This window comes from Bos mutus, chromosome 14, assembly GCF_027580195.1.
Source record: "Bos mutus isolate GX-2022 chromosome 14, NWIPB_WYAK_1.1, whole genome shotgun sequence".
NCBI lineage: Eukaryota > Metazoa > Chordata > Mammalia > Artiodactyla > Bovidae > Bos > Bos mutus.
Genome location: NC_091630.1, coordinates 17,058,162 through 17,082,711, shown reverse-complemented (window position 1 = coordinate 17,082,711; position 24,550 = coordinate 17,058,162). Strand labels below are relative to the sequence as shown.

Sequence of the window (24,550 nt, the reverse complement as noted above, 5' to 3'; positions counted from 1 at the left end):
ATCTACATATGCCCAAAGGCAGCTTCCCTGGTGGCTCAGACAGCAAAAAACCTGCCTGCAATTCGGGAGACCCAGGTTTGATTTCTGGGTCAGGAAGATTTCCTGGTGTAGGAAATGGCAACCCACTCCAGTATTCTTGCCTGGAGAATTCCATAAATGGAGGATCCTGGTGGGCTACAGTCCATGGGGTTGCAAAAAGTTGGACACAACTGAGTGACTAACACTTTCACTTTCAAAGGCAGCCATACCAAATAGCACACCTTTTCATCCACTTGTATTCAATGTATGTCTTCATGATAGTTGAAGGAGAATTACTCTGTCCCTAAACTGATAAAATCTGAGTAGGCCAATTCTGCACGTTAGGAAACCAGGGTGCACAAACCTCACTTATCTAATAAGCCAAGGATGCAAAAGACTGACAATCCTGGATGTTATTCTCCAAAAGTTGTCTTAATTAGGATCAGCATGGGTTAACAGGTGTACCAGAAGTACAACTCTGATATCCCTCCTTCATGGGAGATGCTGTTCTGATATTCTGCTATAGAGACTGCCTGCAATCCTGCCCCTCCCCACTCTGTGTTTCCGTTCTAAGAAGGGGTCAGCAAATACAGTCTGCAAGCCAAATTCAGTGTATCTTCTTTTGTACAGATAAACTAAGAAAGACTTTAACATTTTTTTAAAAGTTGAAAAAGTTCAGAAGAAAATATTGTTTGAAAATTATACTAAATTCAAATTTTGGTGTCTGTAATAGTGTTTGACTGGAACACAGCACATTCATTCATTTACATACTGCCTCCAGCTGCTTTCCTGTTACCATAGCAAAATCCAGTAACTGAAACAGAGACCTATGGTCTGCAAAATCTAAAATGTTTATTACGTGGCCTTTTGTAAAGAGTCTGCCAACCCCTGATGTGAGACAATGTATGAGAGGTATGGCTCCGAACCCCAACACTGAGGGGCACTGAATGCCTATCCATTCCTTATAATGCAGTGAGTGTCCAGTGGATTTCATAATAAGACTCTGTTGGTAAGATCACTCTGAAGTCCATTTCGATAATAATACCAGGTCATAGCCATCATTTGCCAAGCATTTACTACTATATGCCAGGTATTATCATTTTCATTATATGAATGAGGAAACTGTATGAGTGGTGGTAATTTGTTCAAGTTAACTATAGATAGTAAATCAATCCTAGTATTATCGCCCGTAGGCATAAACAACTGCCTGAAATAAGAGTACAGAGAGTAAAAAAAAAAAAAAAACTGGAAGTAATGATCTGCCTCAAAACAAAATAATTTTCCACAATGATGTGGAAAATGATGAAATAATGAATACTTTATGGAAAACAAAATCAATGTCCCTGAGAGGAAGGGACAATAACCAATGAAACCTTTTGAAAGAACAAACAAAACTGGCTCCCATTGTTTGTTTCCTTATTTCTGTTGGTGGTACCACAATTCTGCCAATTTTCTAAGTAATATAACAGACTACTTATACCACCTTTTGCTCTTACCAGTAGATCATACCCAAGTAGTCATAAATCTAGAAGAAAAAGATCATCAGAAAAGAATATATATCTTTATTCTCAAATTATACCCTTCCTATTCTTAAAATATTAACATTTTCACATTTTGATTTCTGAATGAAGGAGATTTTAAATAGTAACTTTAAACTTTTTTCTTATTTGAAAAAGTTAAGAAACTTGGTATCGAAAAAAAGAAAGCAATATAAACTTATAGTAAGAAGTCTTCATTGTCTTAGTTATAATATCTTCAAGTTTACAAAATAATGTTTTGAAAGAATAAAACAGTGTTTTTTCCGTGTAGGCAAGTAATACTAATGCGTGACTTTGATTGCACAATGATTCATAACCAAGAAGCCCAGCTTTTCAATTAGAATGAGCACACTGCTAAATGATTAACCCACATATTAAACTAGATACATTCTATTTAACTCTGTACTTATTCTTCATTTCTATTACAAATACTCACTGTTGAGCAACAGTCAACTTTGGTAATTTACATTTAAAAAATAAGTGTACATTTTAAAATCACCCATAGGACTCAGTATATCTAGTATACCTTCATTATGATACCCACATTCTTGTGCTTATCCTTTATATTTATCCATCATCATTAGCACGGCTTTTTTTTTAAGAAATTACACTGAATATAACTGATATATTCACTTTACAGCCAAATTAGAAAAGCCTAGATATATTTTAACAGAGAAAAATATTAAGGATCCAGCTGTTCAAAATAAAAAAAAGTATAAAATAAATCATTGGGAGAAAATATTCTAGCTTTTAAGAATATGTTACTTTAAAAAGTCAGTGTTATCTCATGATTATAAAATTTTATTCAAGAAATAGCAAAAATATTTTAATTTGCAAAGAACTATATTTTTAAAGTGAGTTTATATTCTACATGTTACAAGAGTAATCAAGACAAAGTTCAACAAATACACCATACGTAAATACTTATTTCTAAAGATATGACTTACTTTATAATAGTATTAAATAATTCACAAAAAAAGTATTATCTACCAGAGTAATCTCAAATATTATTACTACATACTATAAAAACTATTTTGTTACATATGGCCAAGAATTTGAAGTACTTCAATCTATTATTATCACAACTGGAAAGATCTCAAATTAAAAATTTTACTGGGATGCTAAAGATTAGATAGTAAGTATCCAATGATGAGAATGTGTATTTGCTTTGGAAAGATAACTGCCAAACTGATGTCTTCCTTGCTTATCCTCTCCTGATGATCAAGATGTATATAATGACAGGACACTAATAGTAAATGGCACAGTACAGCAAACACCACAAGGTGGTGCTAATATCCTCTCATAACTGGCTGGATAGACCACTTTGCTAGTCTTCAGATGTGGGCTAAGGTGATGCTCTGCAACCCACAAGGTGGCTACCCAACCACAACATTCTCTGGTCTAAGAGAAAAAGCAAATCATTAACAATTCACATGGTTTTTATTATTTGTAGAAAAAAATTTGAATTTATAATCCTCTAGACTTAACATCTGGGCATTTTCCCCATTTAGTTACAATATATTACATGAAAAGAACGTAAGTCTATGAGCAACTACATTTACAATTGCTGTTTAGTCACTATCTTGTATCTGACTTTTTGACCCCACGAATTGTAGGCTGCCAGGCCCCTTTGTCCATGGGATTTTCCAGGCAAGGAGACTGAAGTGGGTAGCCATTTCCTTCTCCAGGGGATCTTCCTGACCCAGGGATTGAGCCTGGATCTCCTGCACTGGCAGGCAGATTCTGACCACTGAGCCACAAGGGAAGCCCCAAAGCATGCACTGATTTTACACTACTATCAGATAAAATTAGTACTTTATCAATTAGTAACTTTATCAGTAAGTTTCTTAGGTGGACACCAGCACAAGTGACAACGAAACAGTTCAGTATCTGAAAACCCATATTCCTAATTGCCAAAATCTGGTTCCCAAATTAGCACTTTCCCTCATTTCTGAATACATACTCATCTTAATGTAATGGACTCTTAGAAAAACAGTTTCCCACAATGTAGGTTCTAAAAACACTAAACCAATTGCTAAAGTCTCCCTTCCTTGAATTGCCTTTAGTCAGACAAACACACAGATGGATGGCAAGCTGGAATGGAGGATGAAAGAATGAAAGGAAGGGTAGAAAGAGCGAGGGAGGGAAGGAAAACAGACGGAAGGGTGAGAGAAAGGGAGGAAAGCAACAGGCTGGCTCCAGAAATACAACTGCAATTCAGAATAGAGAAAGAGAGTTGCTAGAGAGAGTCCACATAACATAAATATATATGCTGTACTGGGCATGTATATGAAGCTTTATATATACAAAGTAAGTAGTGAGAGACTTTATTTTTGGGGGCTCCAAAATCACTGCAAATGGTGACTACAGCCATTAAATTAAAAGATGCTTACTCCTTGGAAGAAAAGCTATGACCAACTTAGACAGCATATTAAAAAGCAGAAATATTACTTTGCCAACAAAGGTCCATCTAGTCAAAGCTATGGTTTTTCCAGTAGTCATGTATGGATGTGAGAGTTGGACTAGAAAGAAAGCTGAGCGCCAAAGAATGAATGCTTTTGAACTGTGGTGTTGGAGAAGACTCTTGAGAGTCCCTTGGACTACAAGGAGATCCAACCAGTCCATCCTAAAGGAAATCAGTCCTGAATATTCATTGGAAGGACTGATGCTGAAGCTGAAACTCCAATACTTTGTACCCCTGATGCAAAGAGCTAACCCTGATGCTGGGAAAGATTGAAGGAGGGAGGAGAAGGGGATGACAGAGGATGAGATGGTTGGATGGCATCACCGACTAGATGGACATGACTTTGAATAACTCTGGGAGTTGGTGATGGACAGGGAGGCCTGGTGTGCTGCAGTCCATTGGGTCACAAAGAGTCGGACACTACTGAGTGACTGAAACGAACTGAACTGAAATAATGCCCGCTGTCCAAATGGGTTTTAGAGAAGAAAGCTGCCCAAGATCATAAAAGGATTATCAGACTTCAAAGACTCTTTCATTATTCCATAAAATAATCATGCTAATTTCGATGAAGATAGTGTAGCAACAAAGTAGCAACTATGTGCCAAGCATTTTATGTTTCTCAGTTAAACCACACAACAATCCTAAAAGCTATTATTGTTTTCTATGTTACAGATTAGAAAACTACAGCACAGAGAGGTTGAGTGACTTTCCCAACGTCCCACCACTATTAAATGGTAAAGCTAGGATTGGAATCTAAGCAATGTGGCCATAATAAGTCTGCCACTTACCCACTTCACAATATTGCCACTCATAAAATACCAAATTATTTCCTTTGGGAATAAAATAAATGGCTATTTAATGAGGAGTAAAAGAAAAAAAACTTTTATTAAGTATATAAAATGAATAAAAAAAACCAATGCTACAACAGATCCTATGGACAGGGTCATCGAAGAGCATGAAATTGCAATAGGAACATACAATTCAACAGCTTGAAAAACATAAAAACACTTAAAAACCACAAAATAAGATATAAAAAAGTAAACTGGTTAATTATCAATGACTAAAGAAAACTAAAATAACTATAAAAACAATATAAGATATCAGAAAGGGTAAAGTATGATTAATTACAAACAACAGCTGACATTAAATGTTTTTTAAACAGCACTCACTTCAGATACAGCAGACTGGGACAATCACTAGAGAAAAGGTAGATTTTACCTGATTCTTTTTGGACAGAGAGGTTTGGAGAGGTGAGAAGGAGGGATAAAGGACATCCTGAGTATTTTAATATATAAGCAAAAAGTATGGATGCAGGAAAGTGAAAATTGTATTCAGGAGTAGTGTTTTGCATAGAAAATGTTAACAGAGAAAAGCTGAATAGGCTTTACTCTTCTTCAAATAGTCCTCAAAGCCTGGAGATGAGTAACATATCCATGTTTCTAGCTAGTTAAAAACATATTCTATAAAAAATACATCAGAAAGCATAAAAAAACGATTACAAATTATATGAAAAACCAATCAAAATAAAAATTGGCTGATTGGAACAGAAAGGAAAGAAAGAGAGACAGAAATGAAAGAACTAATGGGGAAAACCTGGAAGAAATTATTAAGTCAACCAATTTGCCACTCATAAAATACTCAAAAGCTGCATTAGAGATTCTCTAAGGTATTTAATTTTAAGTCATAGCTTCATACAGAACATGTAATAAAATTATAAAACTAAAGTTCATATTTTAAAATTACTTTATCATTAAAGGTAGGTAAAGTTATTTGATATCTTTGTGGGGGAGAGAGGATAATGGAGAATTTATTAAAATAATCAATGTGGTACTTCATAAGAAACTCCTAAACATACTATTTCATTTAAATCTCAGACCCCATGAGAAGTTACTTTACAGAAGAAGGAACATAGTCAATGAAGTATAGCGACAAATCCTAATTTATATTAAACCTGAAAATGCTAAGATTCAAAGCTAGTTTTCCAGACTTCAATCAGAAAACACAATTTCACTGTTGCCATTTGGTTTCTAATTTCATTACAAGAAAACTTATAGGGCAAGCAAGTGGAGTTTCTAAAAATTATGAACAGTAGCACTTGGACAAAATACACTAGTATTACATGGATAGCACACCTAGCCCTAAAGCAGTGACTGATAAAATCTTCCATGCAATAGGTAAGTACTGGGTGTCATCTATATGCTAACCACCACTGTAGACACTGGAGATATAGTAGTTAGTAGAGAAATAAACAAAAACAGGAAAATATCATCTAGTGATAAGTATAATTCAGAGAATTATAATAAAGTTATAGGGGAAAAATGAGTGACTCCTTAATACTGAGTGGTCATGGAATACCCTTCTATGAAGCTGACCTGTAAGCTGACACAGAGGCAGCCAACTGCAAAGCAGGAAGACCACCATTCCAAACAGAAGGCACAGCTAGAACAGCCCTAAACAGAAATATAAAGGCAGTGTAGCCAAAACAGAGTGAAAAAGAAGCAGAGTCACAGATTTGGTGAGAGGCAGGTAGGGGATTTTTAAGTTAGAAGAAGCAGTTGGAATTTTCTATTCTCAATATGATAAAAGAGGGTGGAGAATAGCATTCATTTATTATTAAGGAGGAAAAAAATATCAATTGTGTATAAAGAATACAGCAGAACAAACTTGGAAGCAGACACACCAGGTAGAGTTATAGTAGTCTAGGAGCTCTTAACCTTTTCCCCACCCCAAGTACCTGAAGGAAATTACACACTCCAACAAATAGCAGCAGTGGAGAAGAAATGCTGATAAAACTGCTTCCTCTCTTTCAGAGGATCTACTCTAGAAGGACTAGAGTAGGTAGTGTAGGTCGGTAGCATTCTCCACTGTTAACTCTCAACTTCCCTTCTCTCATGACGGGACATTTTCTCCTTTCTTTGTTCTGTTCTTTTCCTCTGCCTAGCCTAAAAGCCCACTTTGGATACTACTCCATCAGAATTAGATTTTTGTCTCAAAAGACCACTGAAATTACCTGAATTCAACATTCTTGGTACTTTAATAAAGTTCCGATTCTGGACAGAGGCAACTAAAAAAAAGACATCTTCACAAACAGATTTCTAATTTGTCTTATATAAGAAAACTCTAAAGATAATGTAGACTATAATAGGCAATTTTCATGTAAAAAATTCAATTTTGACATGCTTTCTGGATGCAGGCAAATTTTTATCCAGTTTCAAAATAAATATTTAAAGATGAAATTCAAATTCCCAGCATATGAACACACTAAAAACATCTATGAAAATTAAAACCACTCTCCGGAATCTGATGAAATATCCAATTTTAGTTTATTTCATTTCTTTGAATCCTAAGATATCTATTTGCTATTGTTTAGAAAGCACAGACTTTGAAATATACAATGAAGAGAAGTAGCAAGCTCACAAAAATGATTTTACCCCAAAATTGTAAGTTCTCAATTACTAACAGTAAAAATTCTCATTTTTCAGCTTAACCAAACGTTTCCTAACACTAATTCTTAGAAAGCAATCTGTGTTGCTATATCTATTTCTCTTAACAAAAACTCTTTAATTGTTACGGCATGTTCATTAGGAAACTAAACTGTGGGCTGAAATGACTTTTAAGTCAAATCTCATTTTCTCATACAAACAACGTTAAAATAACAGGGATTTTCTTGATCATGAAACTGATAATTTTGGAAATCAATATAATCATTTAATCAATTGTAAGTGACATACCTATATACTATAAAACTTTTTAGAATTAAAAAAAATCACATAAAATCAAACATAATATTATACAATAACATAGTGTACATTTCTAAGATCTTTTCTTGTTCTTCATAGTTGTTTTAACTGCCACAAATCATTAAGAAGCCTTCCACAAGAATATGGAATCCAGGACTTTTTTGGAAATATTTTCAATCACTTTCAAAAGAAAGACTTTGGGGGAAGACTCAGGTCATGTAAATGAAATGACAAGAAACAGATTCAGGAATGCCTTTAGTGCTATCTTTTCTTAATAAGTGATAACATTAGCAAAGGAGTACTGTGTATTCTGATGTTCTCAAAGATGTTTGCTATATTAAGACTGTCTCCTCAAAACAAGTTCTTCAATTTAAATCTTAGGTAGGCAGATCTGCCTTTAAAATCAGTGAACTAATCTTTATTTATCATAAAATCAAGCATTTTCCTTTAACCTCTTCATTACATGCTGCTATATAATGTCAAAGAACTAGAATCAGATCAGATCAGTCAGTCGTGTCCGACTCTTTGAGACCCCATGAATCGCAGCACACCAGGCCTCCCTGTCCATCACCAACTCCCGGAGTTCACTCAGACTCACGTCCATTGAGTCAGTGATGCCATCCAGCCATCTCATCCTCCGTCGTCCCCTTCTCCTCTTGCCCCCAATCCCTCCCAGCATCAGAGTCTTTTCCAATGAGTCAACTCTTCGCATGAGGTGGCCAAAGTACTGGAGTTTTAGCTTTGGCATCATTCTTTACAAAGAAATCCCAGGGCTGATCTCCTTCAGAATGGACTGATTGGATCTCCTTGAATACTAAAGGCTATTTCTCCTAGTTTCATATGATTAAATCTTTTATTATAAGGTTCTGTCATTCAGTTTTCCCTAGAATACTCATTAAGACTGCTTTTCCTTTTTAATCAGCTTTTTTGCAGTACTGATATATGTGTGACTATCAAGAACAGAAGTATTTTTGTTTTTTTGCTTTTCACTAAATATATCAGATTATGCTCTTACTGCATAAAAGTATTGTGTTTTTTTTTTTTTTTTTAATGTGGACCACTTTTAAAGGCTTTACTAAATTTGTTACATTATTGCTTCCGTCATTTACATTCTGGGTTTTTGGCCATGAGGCATGTGGATCTTAGCTCCCTGACCAGGAATGGAACCCACACCCCCTGCATCAGAAGGTGAAATCTTAACCACCAGACTGTCAGGGAAGCCTTTGCAGAAAATTTTTAGAATCTGGCTTTTGGAATTTCTTAAAAGAAAAATCTGTTCTTCAAATTACATAAAAAATTATTTTCTTTTACTTGTTAGCCAAAGCAAGGTCAAGTTTTCTCAGTCATATATAATTTTTATCTTTTTAAGATTTAGCTTGTTTCTTATAACTCCCCATTTTTTCTAATTACTCTAAAAAGCTATTTGCAAACCAAGAGGTCCCTATTTCTATAGGAAGGCTGCAGAAACAAACTAAGGCTGAAAATAAGTTGATGAAACTCTTCAGAAAAGACACAAGACACTGGATGGTAACTTTATGTGTGTGAGGCCTGTCTTCTACCAGTAACAGAGGAATGACAGGGCGGTGTAAGCTGTCAGCACCTAAACATCTGAAATTATTGGAAATAAAATCACTTAAGGGAAAGGCTGCTTATAATCTTCTGGGATAGCTTTGAAATCGGATGTTTTAAACTACAGAGGTAGATTTAGTTACTTCTACCATGTTTCATTTATAAATGTTGAGAATGCTAAGATGGCATCCACAATGAAGATGGCAGGAAAGAAAAATTCATCTGGCCTGTTATACAGAGTGAAACAAGTCAGAAAGAGGAAAACAAATATCATATATTAACACATAAATGGGGAATCTAGGAAAATGGTGTGATGAACCTATTTGCAGGGCAGGAACAGAGACTCAGACCCAGAGAATGGACCTGTGGGCACAGTGGGGAAGAAGAGGGTAGGACAAATTGAGAAAATAGCACTGACATATATACACTACCATGCGTAGAACAGATAGCTAATAAGAAGCTGCTATATAACACAGGGAGCTCTACCTGGTGCTGTAATGACCCGGGGTTAGGGGTGGGGGCCGTGGGGAGAGCTTCAAGAGGAAGGGGATACATGTATACTTATGGCTGATTAGCACTGCTATACAGCAAAAACCAACACAACATTGTAAAGCAATTAATTTCTAATTAAAACTTTTTTTTTGAGAATTTTTAAAATAAGTTTTTACAAATAATGTATCCAAAGATTTTTGACCCACTACATACAGTAAGAATCTCGTTAAGAAAAATATACAGATTTTGATAAGAGTTTAAACTCTGAGAGAAAATTTAAAGCCTGATGCCAAGTCCTTAGATTGCTACTGCTTCAATTTCAAAAGACCAGTGGACAGAAATTTTAGTACACAGACTCCACTATGCTGTGGAGTTCCTTTTTTCCTGGGTCAGCCAGCTTTATTCTGCTTCATTAACCCCTTCTTTGCTCCTTGATGGATTTTGGAATCCAGTTTCCAGATTTTTGGATTTCCTTTAATAGGAAACTTCACAATCATTTCCTGGGGATTTTTTAAATTAAAAAAATCCATCTGACATAAGAATGATGGATTATAACCTTATACTAAAATGTGTTAAGTGCAGCTGAACTCCTCTATAACAAAGAACTGATCCCCAGTCAGAACTGACCATTCTTTCAACAACACTTTCATCCCGTATAATACTACTACAGTGATTTGTAATAAGACATGTATTTTTCTCTCTGGATATTAAGATAGTCAAAGACTTTTCAATCACTACTATTGTAACAGGACTCATAACAAAAGTTTATTGACCATCACTTGCCAGTTCTCTTGAACACGCACATTTAATGTGAATAAATATTTAAACAATTAAAGTACATGTGATATTATGTAGTAAATATATAAATAAGATGCAATGAATATTTAGAGAAATATGATAGAGGAAACCACTAAGTTTCTCAGCGAGTGGATGCATTTTAAAGGAGGTAATATCTGATCTGGATCTAAAAAATTCAGTAAGGTGAATTCCCTGGTGGTTCAATGGTCAGAACTCCACATTCTCACGACTTAGGGCCCAGGTTGATGCCCTGGTCAGGGAACTAAGATTCCAGAAGCCACACACTATGACCAAATAATAATAATAAAATAAGATACCAAGGTATTAAAACACACAGACACACACACATACACACACGTATGGTTCAGGACCAAGACAAGCAATGAATGTAAGCCAATCAAGAGAGTGAAAGTAAATAGGTGATATCACTCAATTAAATTTAGACTAAAATCCTGTGGGCAATAAGGATCCATAAGGTGAAAGAGTTACTGATCAGAACCTCTGTGGGAAGATGGATAAATAAGTGAAAGGGATTGATCAACAAAGGACAGAGAAACCTAACAAAAGGCTACAAATACTGTGGAATAAACATTAGAAATAGTAACAGCATGAATACATTTAAGAACTCATGGTTGGCAAGTCACCTTATTTCAGAATGGTATTTTCAAATCAAGAATCTATTTTTCCAATAGAATAAATTATTTAAAGTACTGAAAGAGTGCGAGGCCCTTTTGTTCGGATGAGGGGAGGGCAGTTGGCCTGGGCCAGGTACGTCTTCAGGGAAGGGGTTCGACCAAGGTCACTGGGCTTGTTGCTTCTCTGGTCGCCACTCCCCTGGCTGGCCAGACAAGACTCGCCAGCAGTGCAGCAGCCATTCCTCTCGTGCTTGTGGGCGCTGCTCTGAGCAGTGTCACCCTTTATACCAGAAAGTTTGCGGGCACTATGGGGAAAAAGAAAACCAGATGAAAGTGGAGGGAGGTGCTAGAATAAGAGAAAGAAAATCTGTGGTGGAAAAAGTTCCAGACTGCCCAGTGGTACACGGCAAAGTGGTACACCTCCGCAGTGGAAGGGGTTCTCAGAGGACAATGCATGGAGCAGAAGAGAACCTGGAATGCCCTGGCCTCATTGCCAAGTTTCTGCATTTACAGAAGAAAGCACACAGGACAAATAAATCAGAGAGAGGTAAGCACAAAGCTGATTCTGATTCTGATTTGGAAAATAAGGTGGAAGACAGCAAACCAAACAAGAAGAAAGAAGAGTCAGAAAACCCATGAGGCTTTGCCCAGGGTTTGGAACTGGAACAGGCTACTGGAGCGACAGACTCCAGTGGAGAACTCATGCTTCAGATGAATTGGAAAAACTCTGATGCCACCGACTTGGTCCCTGCCAAGGAAGCCAAGGTCAAGCACCCACAGATAGTCATATACCTCTATAAGGAAAGGCTGACTTGGCATTCCTACCCCTCAGAGGATGATGACAAAAACAATGACAGGAATTAACTCTCCTGAGTACCAGACCCTCTCACATCTGACTGTGGGTTTCAAGTGGGGGCAAGGAGGAGTTCTACTTGTCTTGACACCATAAAGATGGCTTGAGAAGATGTCCCTTGACGAGCCAGTATAGTTTCTGTGCTCTACAGCAGCCCAAGTGCTTTAAAGCTGTTCCATGCTACATAGTTTGCACGCCCATCCCTGTGGAGGGAAACAAGGGTCAGTGTTTCAAGGCAACCGATTCTGAACTTTGTTAAGAACAAAGGCCTTTCTATGAAGGACAAAACTTGCAGGATGGGATGTGGGAGAGCAGGAAACATCCACAACCCACAGCCCCAATAGTGTGAATTCTGCAATTCTTACAGCAAAGCATGTGTACAGTTTTTGGCTAGTGTATTACTACTAGTGTATTATTTGGGGTGGAGCGGATGGGGTGTGAAAGAAGGGAGATAGGTTAGGATCACTTTTGTTAACATTTGGGAAAACAGTGAAACAAAGGAAAGAACCACTAATGATGACTGGATTCTGTGTCCAGTACTGCAGCCTTTCAAAAAACGTCATTGGCAACCTGAATGAGGATAGTGAGACACTGTTTAAAAGCTACAAATGCCTCAAACACAGAAGCTATGGTGTTCCCTGCCTGAGCTTAATGCTGTTCCCAACAATGGACTAAGCCAGTTAAGAAGTTACCAAAGCTGCCACTTGGGGGATGGAAACTGGTTGTGGAGGAAAAGTCTTGTGAACACTGGCAGATCATTTTGTCTTAGAGGTGTTCATTCTTGAAACTGACAAGAAGACCCTTTCTTTTCCAATTATGAAGTTACAAATATCAGCTTCTCCATCCAAGCCACTGGATGAAATATTTTGGGAAGGGAAGAAGGTGGTATGGGCTTGCCTGGTGGCTCTGACAGTAAAGAATCTGCCTGCAATGCTGGAGTCATTGGTTCAATCCCTGGGTTGGGAAGATCCCCTGGAGGAGGGCATGGCAACCCACTCCAGGATTCTTGCCTGGAGAATCCCATGGACAGACGAGCCTGGCAGGCTACAGTCCATGGGGTTGCAGAGTTGGGCATGGCTGAGAGACTAAGGAGAAGCTCAAGAGGGTGGTATAGGAGGTAGGTGAGCAGAGAAAGACAAGGGCCAGTGCTCATAGGGTGGAAACTCTTGGAGCCTCTGTTTTTGAACTTTGAAACTATTGGGGCACGGTTCAGTTACTGACAGTACAACTTCAAGAGTAGAACGATTTCAAAAGCCCTGGTCTCAGGAGAAGATTTAATTTTCTTACTGGGGCAGTGGTTCACTTTAAAATAAAATAAAATTTTTAATCATAAGAATTAACTAAAACCCAAATGCTGTCTTGAATCATGAGATCCATCAGTTCCTGACATCATAGAGACCTGAATCTAGAAACCCACTGTTAACTTTTAGGCATCTGTTAGGTTTCTGTGAAAATTTTTGTTTAAATGTAAACTTCATATCAACACTGTCAGTTTTTGTCTTAATAAAACTATAGATTTATTTCTGTAAAAAGTACTGAATATATCCCTAAGAAAAGCTGAGAAAGGAACTGCTACTTTTTATTTTATAATTATCATTATCATAATTGTTTTGTCACAAATACTGAAAATTAAATGACTTCAAAATAATTTCAACTGCATGTATATGAACATGAACTACTATTAAATGACCAAACTTAATTTCAAGGTAGTAGTATTTTAAAATACTTTCATATTACATATGAAATAATATTCATATTATATATAAAGGTGCAGATCCACGCACCTCCTACTATCATATGTAATTTCAAAAATTCCCCACATAATTTCATTTTAATTGCTAACCTTCCTCTCTAGAGAACTCTCTTAAATTTTCATTAGCTTTGCTATTACTTTTAATTGCATTTACTGTGCAAGTCAGAAACCCAGATATTATCCTGAAAACCACTTCTCTCTTGATGACAGCCATACATCATTAAATACCAAAAAATTAACCTCCTAAATAATCCTCAAATCTTCTTCTACTCCTCTCCATCTCCAGCCTCCCTACCAAGATCAACTCCTATTTATCTCTCATAAGAATTCCTGTCATATCATCTCTCTACTGGTCTACCAACATCCTCTCTCATGGCAGCACCCACCGATCACAGCAGTTCTCCACAATGCAGCAAAAATGATCTTTTTAAAACAAAAAAAGATCCTGTCAGCACCACCTGTATCATAGCCTTCAATGGCTTCACACTGTGTTCAGGAGGAAAGCAGGGAACACGGGTCTCGGCAGAATGTAGCCCCTTTCTTTCTTCTCTCCAGCCTCCTCTTGCGCTGTCCTCCCTCTGCTCTCTCCCCTTCAGTTTCTCCCACTCACCAAGTTACTTCTGACATATCATTCTGTCAGAAAGGCTAATCTCTTCACCGCGTTAATGCCCACACTAACTCTTTCACACTGAAATTCAAACTTCACTTCAAGAAAGCTTTCACTAATTTTTCAAACCAAGTCAATTTTCCTGTTGTATAATCTCATAATATTATAATTTTTCTTTTGTGAGACTACTGTAATTTCTATTTTCTTTTTACTTGTGTGATTACTTCTTCCTCCATCTTACAAGTTCTATGACAGTACCCATCAAACATTTTTTATAATCCAAAGTATGTTTACCACTTATATCAAAATTTGTTAAGTATGAAAAAATAGAACCATGCTGCAATGTATTAAAGCAATACAGAGTATACAGAAAGAATGCAAAATCTTCCCTCCTCCTCTCTAATCACCAGAAGTAACAACCATTACTATTCTATTCTGTATTTTTCAAGACTTTTCTCAAGAATTATAGTAAAGTATATATCTAAACATTATACTTTTTATAAAAACTGAATCACATTTAGAGTTGCCATATTTAGCAAATAGAAATATAGGTTGCTCAGTTAAATTCAAATTTCAGATGAACAATGAATTTTTTATCATACAAGTATGTACTAAATATTATTTGTTGTTTATCTGAAGTTCAAATTTAACTTGATATACTATATTTATCTAACAACTTTAATCATACTGATTATACCTCCAATAAGGAACTATGAAACTAAATAGGAAGAAAAAGGCTCGTTATTCTCAAATATGTAAAGCATTCTACATTCCTTAAAAATAAACTTCCATTTTCCTTTCCATGAGACAAAAATGGTCCATTTTAAGTATGAAAAACTGGAAGCCTGCTGAGAGTTACAAATTTTCTCAAAGCAACACTCAAAGATGGGTATTCAGCAGAAACTTTTCGTGGTATGAAAAGACTCCTGTAATTCAACTTTGTATGTATTTCAAATATATAAACTATATATCACATTTTATCATTAAATTTACAGGATAAAAATAATTTATACTTAAAAATAAAACATTCAAATCATTCTATGAATAAGTGAAAAACAAAGACTTTTAAAAAAGCTTCCTCACAAGTAATGAATCATGATGACTGAACTTTATTATTCTATGAAGATAAAATGATATGACCATTCTTACATCATTTAAACCAAATTTCAAAATGTTAATACCAAGCCTCGTTCTCTGATCAAAATCACCTTGACATTTAGAATAGAGTTGTTTTAAATGGTTCCACAGGAGAAACAGCACCATCTAATTATGTCCATGGTGTTTAGCATTGCAGAGGTAAAACAAATAACTTCTGCATGTCATCTGAAAATATTTATCTCCATAATCACTTTATTTAGCAATCATGATTTCATCTATGATCAGAAATGTGATAAACATGGGCTATAAATAGAGTTTATTTTGTTAGATACTTTAAAACATAAGACTATTTATTTGTTAATTATACTTCAAAAAAACCTGAAGGGGAAAAAAAACACCACTATAAGACCATAAAATTAATCTTAGCACCACATGGAGAAATCTTATGACATGTACTTCAGAGGTATTATTGGTTCAAGTTTGACCACAGTCAGTCAGCAGATTATAAAAATAAAATGATAATTCTCAGGTACAGACAATAATACCAGTTCAGTCAATCCAAATGAACAGGGGCAAGTTATATAATGACCTGAACAACATTTCCTAACATAAATTGAGGGTTATTTTTTTTAACAGTATAAACAGTTAGACCTAAAGTTAGACCTAAAACTTAAAGGATTATTGAAAAGTCTTGCATGAGTAAATAAGGAAACATGCACAAGATAATTCATGAGAGCATGATTTGTAATTTAGGGCAACAGAAAACTACTAAAAATGAAAAAACAAGGGGTACACATTCATATAATGGATTAATATAATCAGAGAAAAAAATGAATGAACTATAGTTATACATAAGTTGAGTAAGAAAATGAAGCTGGAAAAAGAATATAAATGAAATGATATGTGTGGCAGCTAACATTTGCTCAGTAACATGCCACCCAAAAACTGAAGAGTGTTAAAACAATTAACATTTATTTGGCCTCTTATTCTGCAGGTCACCCACTAAGGGTAGCCCCAACTGGGAAGTCCACCTGGAAGCCTTGATGGATCTCAGTTGAGGCTGATTCTGAGACCCGTGATCAGTTGCCAGGTTAGAAAGAGGCTGACTGCCTGCAGAGTACAGCACCTTACCTTTCCTCAACATGGTCTGTCATATTCTTCTTCAAACTTGTTCACATGGTTGTCTCAGGGTTCCAAATGTAGCAGAAAAGCAAGCTTCAAAATGCAAGTGTTTTTCAAATCTCTTTGTCATGTTTGCTAACGTCTTTGCGGCCAAAGCAAGTCATATGCATCAGTCAAATTAAAGAGATGTCCCTTCCACTTTATGGAAGGATCTACAATGTGACAACTTGCAAGAATAACAGGGATGAGAGAAATTTGTATCAAGCTTTATAATTTACCACAATATCACTTATACAATATTACACAAAAGAATACTCTGTGTACTGCTAAATGACACATGCATACACATGCTGCTGCTGCTGCTAAGTCACTTCAGTCGTGTCCAACTCTGTGCGACCCCAGAGACGGCAGCCCACCAGGCTCCCCCATCCCTGGGATTCTCCAGGTAAGAACACTGGAGTGGGTTGCCATTTTCTTCTCCAATGCATGAAAGTGAAAACTGAAAGTGAAGTCGCTCAGTCGTGTCCAACACTTCGCGACCCCATGGACTGCAGACACCAGGCTCCTCGGTCCGTGGGATTTTCCAGGCAAGAGTACTGGAGTGGGGTGCCATCGCCTTCTCCAATGAATATATGTACAGTAACACTAAATGCCAGGTTCAAGACAGTGACTACTCTTGGCTGGAGAAGGGAAATGAGAAAGGGAAAAATAGAGAGAGAGCTTTAACTAAATTTATAGTTTTTCCCTGCATTAGCTAAAAGAAGGGTTTATGAATATTCTTAAAAAAAATAAACTATTACACCTTTTAGCATCCTTAAATAAAAGGAAATTCCCATAAATTAAGGGACTTATAAAAATCCATCAACACATATTACTAAATACAGACTGCAAAATAAAATCCGGCATAATTTTTTAAAAGCTCAGTGAATTAGAGGATCAATTTTCCATAAACTGCATAATCAAAAAAAACCACAAAGACATTAAAACAGACAGATAAAATCTGTTTAGAAATAAAAGCTGTTAAAAGATATAGATGCTCAAAACAGGTTAAAAAATACCTCCTTAGACAATTCAGTATCAAATATGGGCCAATAATTCAAAATCACAAAAATGACAAAATAAACTATCATGATCCATGATCAAAAGGAAACAACAAAAACAGACCTGAGAAAACTTTAAATAAAGAATTATTAAGTGCAGATGACAGTATGATAATGTTTGAATTAAAGAACAAAATGATGGCATGGAAAATTTAAGAATCAATTATAATCAAAAAGCCTAGAGAGCTGAAAGAAGTTCAAAATAAATTTTTACAACACTGCCTTCACTGAAATTAAAACACAGAGGATAAGTTACAACAGCAGATCATACAAATTAGAAAGAATTCATACCCTGAAAAGTTATCAAGAGAAATCACTCAGAATATGACACAAATTACAAAACATTAAAAATATATGAGGGATATAGAGACAAGAATGACAGAATAAGAGTATCCAGTGTATGTTTTTATCAAAATTGCAGAAAGAGAAAAGCTGGGAAAAGCAATATTTAAGGAAATAACAACAGAGAATTTACTGGCATTGCTGAAAGACAAAATTTCAGATTCAGAAAGCAAAATGATTCCCAAGTAAGATAAAATGAAAACCACAGCTAAATGAACTGGGGTTAGATTACATAAAATAATGGCAACAACAAGATAGGAAATGAAGAAGAAAGAATGGACACATTACCTAAAAAGGAATAACAATCAGATTAACAACAAGCTTCTCAAATGAAAAAAGAAAGTAATTATCAAGGCAAAATTCTATAACCATATAAACTATCATTCAAGTCTGAAATAATAAGTTAAACAGGGCAAAATTTTCTGGGTGACTTCTTAGAAAAAATAAACTTACGAAAACTAATTCAACAGAAGTAGGAAATATGAATACTGAACCTTCTATAGGTTTCCCTGGTAGCTCGATAAAGCATCTGCCTGCAATGCAGGAAACCTGGGTTCAATCTCTGGGTCGGGAAGATCTCCTGGAGAAAGAAACGGCAACCCGCCCCACAATTCTTGCCTAGAGAATTCCATGGACAGAGCAGTCTGGCAGACTACAGTCCATGGGGCCGCAAAGAGTCGGACACGACTAAGTGACTAATACATACACACACACAAACCTTCCACAGGAATTGAAACAGTAGTTTAAAATTATTTTTAAAAGAACAAAGAAGAGGAGGAGAAAGAAGAGGAAGGAAAGGAGGAAGGGTATGGAAAAGGGGTTATAACAGCAGAAAGACAAAAACACAAAGAAAAAAAAAAACACCAAGGAAAAAGGGAGGGGAGGTAAGATGGATGGGAAGAAAAGTGGCAGGCAGGACTGAAGTGTTCTAAGGAAAATTCCACAAAACTTTTTAAGGCCATTCCAATCTTTTACAAAATCTTTCTAAAAACCAAATTTTAAAGTTTTAATTATTAGAGTGTGTACAATAAATTTCTAGGTACTGCCTTAGCTATCTCTCGCAACATTTGACATACATTATTTATCATTTAGTAAAAATAAAAATAAATCATGATGAAGATGAGTTTGTTGCAGGACTGCAAATACAGTTTAATAGTGGAAATTTCACTACCTGATTAAGATATCAGCAAGATATACATATATATATATATATTTATATCACATCATATTTAATATAGTTATATATCACACTCGGGGATTCCCAGGTGGTGCTAGTGGTAAAGAATCCTCCACCTGCTAATGCAGGAGACACGAGAGATGTGGGTTTGATCCCTGGGTCAGGAAGATCCCCTGGAGTAGGAAGTGGCAATTCACTCCAGTATTCTTGCCTGGAAAACTCCATGGACAGCGGAGCCTCAAGGGCTACAGTCCATGGGGCTCCAAAGAATTGGACATGACTGAGCACCTATCACACTAAATGGGAAAGTATTAGGGCTCTTTTAAAAATCATGAAAAGAAGATGCCAACTACCACTTCCAATGCTGGAAGCCTAGACAGTGAATTAAAATACAAATAAGAAATAAAAGATACTAAAATTATATGCATAGGGTACGATAAAAGAGACAACCGACCATAAACTCACTCACATAAACGTAAGACAAAAAACAGACAAGTTCGATAAAATTTCCGTTCAAGACCAAATACACATTTTTCTGGAACATGAAAACCTAAATTTTAAAAAATGTATATGTATGATATGATCTCATCTTCGTCAGTCCAGAAAATAATGCCTATTATTGACCCAGGTGCAGAAAGCCCTAAGGTGTGCAGCATTATCATGTGGCATCAGCCAATCAGCCAAGGGGAACATATGCCAGTCTGCGACCAATGAGTACATCCACTCTGACCTGCTAGAGAAAAACACTGTTTACAACTGACTGAACCAATCCTTGATCCTCTCAAGAAGACTGTATATAGAAACCTGAACGACCCTAGCCAACCATGAGACTTGAGCTGGGTAAGCTATATGTATGGCTACAGCCCAACTGCAAGCCAGGCAGAAATGCCATGGCCCATATGATTCATCAGCAGTGGGGTGCCCCAAATCATTATATCATCTGCCATTCACTGTGACCACCTCATCAAGGCCAGCTAAGGGGAGACAAAGATCCATACCAGGCTAAGGACATAAATCAGGAAGAATACACATTCCTGGCAACCATGGCTTGGGCCTCTAGAGGCCTGGATCCAGAATCACTCACTGCATCATTTGGGAAAATCGCATACCCTGGGATTCTTCTGACTGGCACTTACTCCCACGTACCCAACAGTGGTGACCTATGGGACGTCTGCAATGGAAATGGGGGTGCTGGAGCTCTGGATGGCACATTTGGAAGGCCACTGAAGTTCCCCAGGTGACTGGTGTGAAACTGATAGGCATGCTCTCCAGTTACTCCAATGTAACTACTAGTGTCATTTATGCTTATGAGAACATCACAGTCTATTAAAACAAAGAAGCGCCTCACAAAGGAGTCTTAGCTGCCCTAAAGTGATAAACTGTAATATTCAAATAATGTTGCTACAACGCTGATTACAAATAGGCTCAGCTAAAATCCTATTGTGGCAATCATTTCACAACATATGCTCAATCATGCTGTACTCAGATTTATACAGTGATATAAATTATTTCTCCAAAAAAAAGGGGAAAATATGAACAATGTTGATCCCCAAAACAAGCCTTTTTAAATACTTTATAGGACCAATCCATGATAAAACAAACAGTAGCTAAGCAAACTGTCAGTACTTTACACTTAAGTTAATTTTTCTTCTGTAAGCCTTAGAGTGCTGAAGAATTGATGCTTTTGAACTGTGGTGTTGGAGAAGATTCTTGAGAGTCCCCTGGGCTGCAAGGAGATCCAACCAGTCCATCCTGGGGGAGATCAGTCCCGGGTGTTCTTTGGAAGGACTGATGCTAAAGCTGAAACTCCAATACTTTAGCCACCTCATGTGAAGAGTTGACTCTCTGTAAAAGACTCTGATGCTGGGAGGGATTGGGGGCAGGAGGAGAAGGGGACAACATAGGATGAGATGGCTGGATGGCATCACCGACTCAACAGACATGAGTTTGAGTGAACTCTGGGAATTGGTGATGGACAGGGAGGCCTGGTATGCTGTGATTCATGGGGTCGCAAAGAGTCAGACACAACTGAGCCACTGAACTGAAGCTTTATCATCTCCTGTCTCAAACAGATAAATGAGTTTAATCATACTATCTATCCTTACTCTGAAAAGGTTACAAAAAATTAGAAGTTCAATAGATGTACAGTAAAATTATCTATGATTAAAGATACTGAATGAAAGCATTTTTAATGCTTTAGAAATAAAACTGAAGGAACAATTCTCACCAGGAATAATATAAATTTTCTTTAAGACACTGAACTTCATCTAATGACATAACCGAAAAGAGGACTAAAATAGTCCTAAATTGCTTCTTAAGGCAAGGGAAGAAAAAAGAAATTTCTGACTATTGGCTTTTAGTCAGTTACCATGGGAACTCGGAGATTCCTTTTTTTTTTTTTCTTTAAGTTTTCTCTTAAAAGCCACTAAAAGAAAAAATATTGATGGTTTCTGTTCTGTTTAGAGACAATGACTAGGATAATTAATATTACGGTAGCAGCTTGTATCACTAGGATTTCCTTCTAACTCCTTCTCTTTTAACACAGCACTCCATTTTCCCACAACTTAGATGTTAGGAGACAATCAAAAATCAAAATACAGGTGATAATAGTTGAATATTTAAAACGAAGGAATAAAGCAGGGAATATTCAGGAAATACAATTAATTCAGACTGAGGATAGGATTAAGGGAAGAAAGAGGAGATGACAACAGAAGAAATAATGCAGGAGCTTGTGCCAAGGGGGAAGAAATAAGGATCTTGAGTGCTGCTAAGAAAGATCAATCCTGGGACTTCCCCGGTGGTCCAGGGGCTAACACTCCATGCTCCTGATGTAGCAGGGACGTGTTTGATCCCTGGTCAGGGAACTAGATCCCACATGCTGCAACTAAGAGTTTGCATGCTGCAACTAAAGATCCCAGTGCACCTATTAAATAAATAAAAAATCAATACTCTTCTGATTCCGTCTACTCAGTACTTGACACTTTGGGAAAGGCACTTGATCCTTCTGAGTGTCAGTAAAATACCTACTTCCCTGCATTGTTTTGGGCTTCACAGCTGGCACAGTGGTAAAGAACCCAATGCCAGTGCAGGACACTCAAAGAGACGTGGGTTTGATCCCTGGGTCAGGAAGATACCCTAGAATAGGAAATGGCAACCCACTCCAGTATTCTTGCCTGGAAACTCCCATGGCAGAGGAAACTGGTGGGCTATAGTCCACGGGGCCGCCAAGAGTTGGACACGACTGAGCACAGTGTTGTTTTGAGGCTTAAGTCAGATAATGGAAAGGACGTATAGGACAGTTTGCTCAACAAATAATTACTGAGTACCTTTATGGGATACAACAGTGAAGCAAACAGATAATTTTGGTGTTCATGGAGTTCACATTCAGGAGGACCAAATAAATACTGATTTTCAATCAGAGAAGGCAAAGAAATCCACATATACACTTGTATATATAATAAATTCCCAAGATTTAATTCTCCTTTCTCTTGCAAAGTCTCATCCTTCAAATAAGATAACTAATTAAACACACACAAATTCCATCACTGGGCGCTGACTAGTACTTGATATTCTCTATGTATGACCATAAAAATATAACAATGCAGACAGTACTATCATTGTTTGGCATTTTATGTGTGATCTAAAGGTTTTAATATGGGATACTTTTACTTTTAAAAAACAATTCCAGCACAGTTACATTCTGAAACAGTAGCCCTAATATAACTATTCCAAATAATCTGTCCATATTTTAAACCCCTTTCTAAAATCCTAGGGAAATACTTTAAAATAGGCATCTCTAGTAAGTTAACATAAATTACAAAATAAAACACACATGCTGAAGCAGTGGTTCTTAAATATTTTGGGTTGTCACAGTTTGGAAGGTATGACTGGTACCTAGTTGGTAGAGACCAGGGATGCTGCAAAACATACTAAATTGCATGAGACACTCCCCAGCAATAAAAATTACCTGGTCCAAAATGTCCACAGAACCACTGCCAAAAATTATTTTGCTCTAAAAGAACACTGAAGGTTAGTAAATTATTTACTGACAGAATCTCTGTGCTGCAGTACGTTATCAGATTAGTCACAATGATAAGAGAGACATTATTTAGTGAAATCCCATAGGAAATATTGTCAACACAGAACAGGAAGCTAAAGATCACTGAGAAAACTTAATGGTCAAATTTAATATAATCCACTACAGCTGATGGCTCAAAAAGAAATACATGGCTTCAAAACTTAAACTGGCAGTAACACCGCAAAAAGATCAATTTTATTTATAATCTGGAACTAACAGGGTTTTTCCCCTTAATGCAGATGGATTTCCTTGAACCACTAACAACATGCATTGGATATCAAAGCAAAAAATGTAGACATAAAATTTATATCAGCATTCCCTAAGGTGATTTTGTCAAGCAAGCAAGAAATATAGATCACACTGTTCCTTAAAAATATATCCTTTCAAAATTAGTCATTCATTTTACTAGTAGTATAGAATCTAATTACAGTAGCTGCTTAAGTAGTATTTATTAAAATGAATGATATTTAAAACAATATGCCCCAAACTAAATTACAGGGTTTAGAACGCTCAAAAATGTCAAAAGATTGAAATTTTCACTCAATATGTTTCACATAAAACTGGTAAGATAATACTGCCTAAGGAGAAAAGTCCTATAATCCAAGAACAGCCTAACTGAATGAAAATTTAAAAGTCATCCCAAGCTAAACTTCTCAAAGGAGGGTTTTTCCTCCTAATTATATACCTAATTAAAGGTGAGCATTCTTTGGCATTGCCTTTCTTTGGAATGGAATGAAAACTGACCTTTTCCAGTCCTGTGGCCACTGCTGAGTTTTCCAAATTTGCTGGCATATTGAGTGCAGCACTTTCACAGCGTCATCTTTCAGGATTTGAAATAGCTCAACTGGAATTCCATCACCTCCACTAGCTTTGTTCATAGTGATGCTTTCTAAGGCCCACTTGACTTCACATTCCAGGATGTCTGGCTCTAGGTCAGTGATCACACCATCGTGATTATCTGGGTCGTGAAGATCTTTTTTGTACAGTTCTTCAGTGTATCCTTGCCACCTCTTCTTAATATCTTCTGCTTCTGTTAGGTCCATACCATTTCTGTACTTTATCGAGCCCATCTTTGCATGAAATGCTCCCTTGGTATCTCGAATTTTCTTGAAGAAATCTCTAGTCTTTCCCATTCTGTTTCCCTCTATTTCTTTGCATTGATCGCT

At 36.6% G+C, this 24,550-nt stretch overlaps 1 protein-coding gene and 1 pseudogene across 10 annotated transcripts in view; one reads left to right on the top strand and one right to left on the bottom strand.

Moving 5' to 3' along the window:
* VPS13B (vacuolar protein sorting 13 homolog B) overlaps window positions 1–24,550 on the bottom strand; it is an 805,186-nt gene that overhangs the window by 504,640 nt on the left and 275,996 nt on the right. The window contains exon 20 of one of the 10 annotated variants that reach the window (XM_070383036.1): window positions 15,605–17,367. The exons of the other annotated variants lie outside the window; for them this stretch is intronic. Within the exon in view, the coding sequence (XP_070239137.1) occupies window positions 17,333–17,367 (35 nt within the window). The 3' untranslated portion in view covers window positions 15,605–17,332. Of the gene's footprint in view, window positions 1–15,604; window positions 17,368–24,550 lie in introns of those variants that run through there. 10 annotated transcript variants of the gene reach the window in all.
* LOC102269578 (chromobox protein homolog 1 pseudogene) lies at window positions 10,716–12,443 on the top strand (annotated as a pseudogene).